The following is a 5,530-nucleotide window of genomic DNA, read 5'->3' as shown; positions in this document are numbered from 1 at the left end:
GGTGGGGACCAGAAACGCCTTTTGGTACCAAAAACGCCTCTGGGACGTGTCTTTAAGCTGAACTTCCTCATGGCGGAGCGCACCCCTCCCCACTCCCCACACACCCCGCCCATGACTCCTGCAGGCTCTCGGGTGAAAGTGAAAGTGAAACCTAACTGTCTGCTGAGCTCTCAACATTAGTTCTCACTCAGTGAAGCTCTTTTCAGATTAAAAATACCTTTGAGGAAATGTATTTTCAGATGCCAAGTAAACTGCATCATAGCAGCCCCATGAAATGGGCAAAACAGAAGCAGAAGGAGGTTCTTAAAGAGACAGAGGCCAATTTCAAGGTGTTTAGAAGAGGAAGTGATGAGAAGATAAGTTTATTTTCTAGTTAAACATAAAAACAGCATTTTAATAACAACTAAAGTTGACATAGATACTTTATTATGGTATAGTATTTGAATATATGCCTGAGAAACACATAATATTGGCCCTTTAAAAAAATTCTATGTATAAATATGTTTTACCTCACATTGGGGGTCCCATCTTCATTTTTATTAATATGGTCTTCGACCTGAATGATAAAAACATCCACAGTCAGTTTCTTGTAAAACATCCTCTTTTATTCTCTTCAAAACTTAAAATGATTAAGTTTGTAGTGATTTTTAGGTTTGTTTGTATTTTTCAACACTTCCTCAGTTATCAGCTTCTAGTTCGAGTCTTTGTTACACGACACACCCCAGGAGGAACAACCAGGAGCCTCATGTACTGTGCCAGAGTCCAACTTTCATACTGAAAATTGGCATGAGGATAAACCGTAAACACTGTGTACGCACAAAAATATTCAGATTTATCAACAACAGGGTTCCTGCAGATTTTTAAAAAGTCTTAAAAGTCATTGAATTCATCAATCCAAAAATAAGGCCTTAATTAGCCTTAAAATGTCTTAAATCAATCTTTCAGAAGTCTAAAAAATGTTAACACATTGTACATAGGATGATTGTAATTCATCTCAAATATTAAAATAATTGCTAAAAAATATTTTTAAATATTCACATGCAGACATTCCCCTTTGACATCACTTCCTGTTACTTCACATGCAAATATCTCAACAACTGTTTATCTGAGCAATGTGAAATTAGTTTTGTAATATGTTAATAATGTTGTCTATCCAAAAATGCATTCACTTTTCTTACAAAAATTATGTCACTTTAAGGTTTCATCTACAGCAAATTGGGGTTAAGACCCCTCTGTGGGTCCTAAAACTACAAATTTTGGGTCGTTAGAGCATTTTGCTGAAATTTAATTAAGTTTAAAACTGACTGCTAAGAATGTTTCTGCTGTAGTCAGATATGGATAAAAACAACTGGTCTATTAGCAATATTTTAATACTTCAACCAAAAATACTTTGATTCATGAGTTTCTGACAGTTTTTATTTTTTTGYCATTTGTGTTTATTATGAAATTGGTCTCAAATTTAATTTCTCTTGGCATTAAAAAGTCTTAAATTTAGCTTGCTTTAAACTGTAGGAACCCTGAACAAACATGGAACTGAGCACACCTCCACCTGACACGCCTCAGTTTAAATATGCAAATAAATGCAAATCTGTCATGTGTGATTATCCTAAATAAGGTGGGGTGTAAAAACTTTTAATGCCCCTTTTCCATGGTGGAGTGTCGGAACGGTCGGTGTAGGTACGGTTCGGACCGGTTGGTTTTCCACTGATGTTCCAGTCCGGTTCCAGTGGGTGTGTTTTGGGCGGTCAGTGGAGGTGGTTTTAAGGTTTTTGGAAAAAAAAAATTAATGGGCAAAATGAGAGACAGAAACACATTTGATGAATAACTTTTGAAATTTTAAAAATTTGCAAAAATTTCGAATTAAAATTGAATGGAATCACAACTAATGTCACTGCTACAATTGAAAAAATGGTTCCTTGAGTTGTTCTTGTAAAGGCAGCTTAGACACAACCAGTGACTCCGCCCCCTAGCCAATCAGTGATGAACAGTGTTCTGACGTCGCATTTTGGTGTCAGCTGGTGCTGCTTGGAACCACAATGAAGTAGGTACTAAAAAAAGGGCTGGTTCCATGAATCTGGCCTAATGGAAATGGCTTGGAACCATACCGAACCGTACCNAAAAAAAATTAATGGGCAAAATGAGAGACAGAAACACATTTGATGAATAACTTTTGAAATTTTAAAAATTTGCAAAAATTTCGAATTAAAATTGAATGGAATCACAACTAATGTCACTGCTACAATTGAAAAAATGGTTCCTTGAGTTGTTCTTGTAAAGGCAGCTTAGACACAACCAGTGACTCCGCCCCCTAGCCAATCAGTGATGAACAGTGTTCTGACGTCGCATTTTGGTGTCAGCTGGGGCTGCTTGGAACCACAATGAAGTAGGTACTAAAAAAAGGGCTGGTTCCATGAATCTGGCCTAATGGAAATGGCTTGGAACCATACCGAACCGTACCAACACTACATTAAGTGGCACTAGTGGAAAAGTTGTTCCATGAACAGAGCACACCTGCACACATGATGAAAAACTTAAATATCAGAGTAAATAATAATAATAAWAAATAGCAGAGTCCAACTCCCTCCCTAATGGGGTCCAACTTACTGCCAGCAATGCAAACCAAACTCTAGCACCAATTATGACCCACAATGACATAAACAAATCACCGCCCACAGTGTATTTCGAGGAACACGGTCGAATACCTTCTCCATGCCCATAAAACACAGTCTGGATGGGCAAAATCCCGTGAYCGCACAAGGATCCTAGTGAGGGTAAAGAGCTGGTCCAGTGTTCCACAGCCAGGATGGAACCCACATTGGTCCTCTAGAATCCGAGATCCGACCATCGATTGGCCTCTCTTCTGCAGCCCCTTTGARTAGACCTTACCGGGGAGGCTAAGGAGAGTGATGCCCTTATTATTGGAGCACACCCTCTGGWCCCCCTTTTTGAAGWGGGRAACCACCACCTCAGTCTGACAATCCAGYGGGACTGCCACCGATGTCCACGCAATGTTGMAGRGGCTYGTCAACCAGGACAGCCCCACAACATCCTGAGCTTTAAGGCAATCAGGAYGGAGCTCGTCCACACTCAGACCCCTGCTGCCATGAAACTTTTTAACTACCTCAGCTGAATATGAACAGACTAAGCCTGATGTCGCTGGACTCAGACTCCTCTGTGGAATATTTATCAGACATAAAGGTGGGACTAAAGGCATGGACAGCTGCTCATCACCTCTCATCCACTGATGTTAGCCACCACTTGTTTTCCATCAATTACACACTTTATTATTGTAAACGAAGGAAGGGTCACAGATCTGCCTACAGAGAACTTCTGAGGATGAGGCATTACCAACTTTACCTGTGTTTAATAACATCATTTCTGTATAAACAGAAGAACTCTGARGTTTGGAAGAACTTAAGACTTATTTATTAAAGAGTTGACATTTAAAGAAATGAGTCGCTGCTCTTTAAGTGAGCATTTCAGCACCAGTGTAGGAGGATTTGATATAGTATCTGATGCATGCAATCTTTTTGTGCATACACAGCATTCATACATTAGGCTCATGACTGTTGGTTTGTTGGTTTGTTTGTTGATTTGTTGGTTTGTTTGTTTGCTTGTTTGTTGGTTTGTTGGTTGGTTTGTTGGTTTGTTTGTTAGTTTGTTGGTTTGTTTGTTAGTTTGTTGGTTTGTTTGTTAGTTTGTTTGTTAGTTTGTTGGTTGGTTTGTTTGTTAGTTAGTTTGTTTGTTAGTTTGTTGGTTGGTTTGTTTGTTAGTTAGTTTGTTTGTTAGTTTGTTGGTTGGTTTGTTTGTTAGTTAGTTTGTTTGTTAGTTTGTTTGTTAGTTTGTTAGTTTGTTTGTTTGTTAGTTAGTTTGTTTGTTAGTTTGTTGGTTGGTTTGTTGGTTGGTTTGTTGGTTTGTTTGTTAGTTTGTTGGTTTGTTTGTTAGTTTGTTGGTTGGTTTGTTTGTTAGTTAGTTTGTTTGTTAGTTTGTTGGTTGGTTTGTTGGTTGGTTTGTTGGTTTGTTTGTTAGTTTGTTGGTTTGTTTGTTAGTTTGTTGGTTGGTTTGTTTGTTAGTTAGTTTGTTTGTTAGTTTGTTGGTTTGTTTGTTTGTTTGTTGGTTTTTCTGTTGGTTGGTTTGTTTGTTGGTTGGTTGGTTTGTTGGTTGGTTTGTTAGTTGGTTGGTTTGTTTGTTTCTTGGTTTGTTTGTTCGTTGGTTGCTTTGTTGGTTTGTTTGTTGGTTGGTTTGTTGGTTGGTTTGTTGGGTTGTTGGTTGGTTTGTTGGTTGGTTTGTCTGTGCTCTTTGGTCGTTGGGTTTGTTGAAGTTTGAAGGTCAGGATAAAGAAGAAAGTTTGGTTTTACTAATTTATGTCAAAAATACAATCTGTTTTGTTTCAGTAAAAGTCTAAAAACCAGTCAGAGTGCATGTATGTGAGTTAGGATTAAAATGATATCTGACTGAGCATCATTTATCAGGATACTTGGTGACTCCATTCACTCACCAACTTGCACTTGATGTCATTAATTTCTTGGTATATGATGAGACTGTAGGCCTTCTCCTGTGTAAACGTCTGACGGCACGTTGTCTTTGCACCAAGAGTAACTTCAATATCGAGTTCTTTGCTGGAATCCTGGAGATGGAGCAGCTTGTACTGCGGAGGGTCCTGACACACAGAAACCAAGAGGTCAATGTTCATTTTAATAACTGCATAAGAAATCAAGAAATGCAACACATCACTGACAAAACAAGCGACTAGTTCATAAATCTAATCAATCTGACCAAAATGATCGACTCTGCTAAAGATAACACYACCTGATGGTACTGACAAGTCTGAGATACAGGGGAGACAAAAGGGAAATTGTTTATCAAAACTTAMAAAAAAAATTCAGCATACTTTTATATCAATGTTTCATTAATTAGATTTACTGTATTTGCATTCAAAGATGTTATGAAGTTTTGTGTTCTTGGAAACCATTCAGTTACTTTTACAATGCATGTTTATTATTTCTCTGACAATAAAGTAAAATAATTAATAAACAAATATTAACCTAAAATCCTAACCAGGACCAGGTCTGCAAACTAACCTCAGRCTAAAAGAAATTTACCATGTAACAATTACATTTATCCTTGCTGTTTTAAAGATTATTTCTGTAGTATTCTTTCAGAAAAATAAACCCTAAATTATGTGTGAATATGAATATATGTTTTAATATGTTTTTATTTCTGAACACCATAAAAAGGTTTACAAGTTGGTTGATCAGACAGAAATTACACCTCTGTTCTTAAAGGAACAATTCGTGTGTATTTTTCACAAAATAAGATGTTTATAACATCCTAGCTTTATCTCATTTATAGTTTAAGTTTTTTAAGTATTCTGTAAGTAAAGGGATTACACAACTTTCCTAAACTCAAATYGAAGGATGCAAAGACTATTCCAGCATCATATTCTGGTTATATTTATACTCAAAATGAAATTATTTCATTATATCTCAACACATTAAATTTTTAACATGTTTTAATGTAACATTCACAG

General features: G+C 36.9%; 1 protein-coding gene across 1 annotated transcript in view; it reads right to left on the bottom strand.

The window, feature by feature from the left end:
* The window catches only part of slc15a2 (solute carrier family 15 member 2), a gene marked incomplete at its 5' end in the record, with an annotated part of 51,064 nt that overhangs the window by 11,306 nt on the left and 34,228 nt on the right, over positions 1-5,530 (bottom strand). The window contains 2 exon segments of the mRNA XM_014028502.1: positions 510-556; positions 4,499-4,660. Coding sequence (XP_013883956.1) covers positions 510-556; positions 4,499-4,660 — 209 coding nt within the window.

The sequence above is a fragment of the Austrofundulus limnaeus genome, unplaced genomic scaffold, assembly GCF_001266775.1.
Source record: "Austrofundulus limnaeus strain Quisiro unplaced genomic scaffold, Austrofundulus_limnaeus-1.0 Scaffold772, whole genome shotgun sequence".
Lineage (NCBI taxonomy): Eukaryota > Metazoa > Chordata > Actinopteri > Cyprinodontiformes > Rivulidae > Austrofundulus > Austrofundulus limnaeus.
This window is presented reverse-complemented; position numbering and strand designations above follow the sequence as displayed.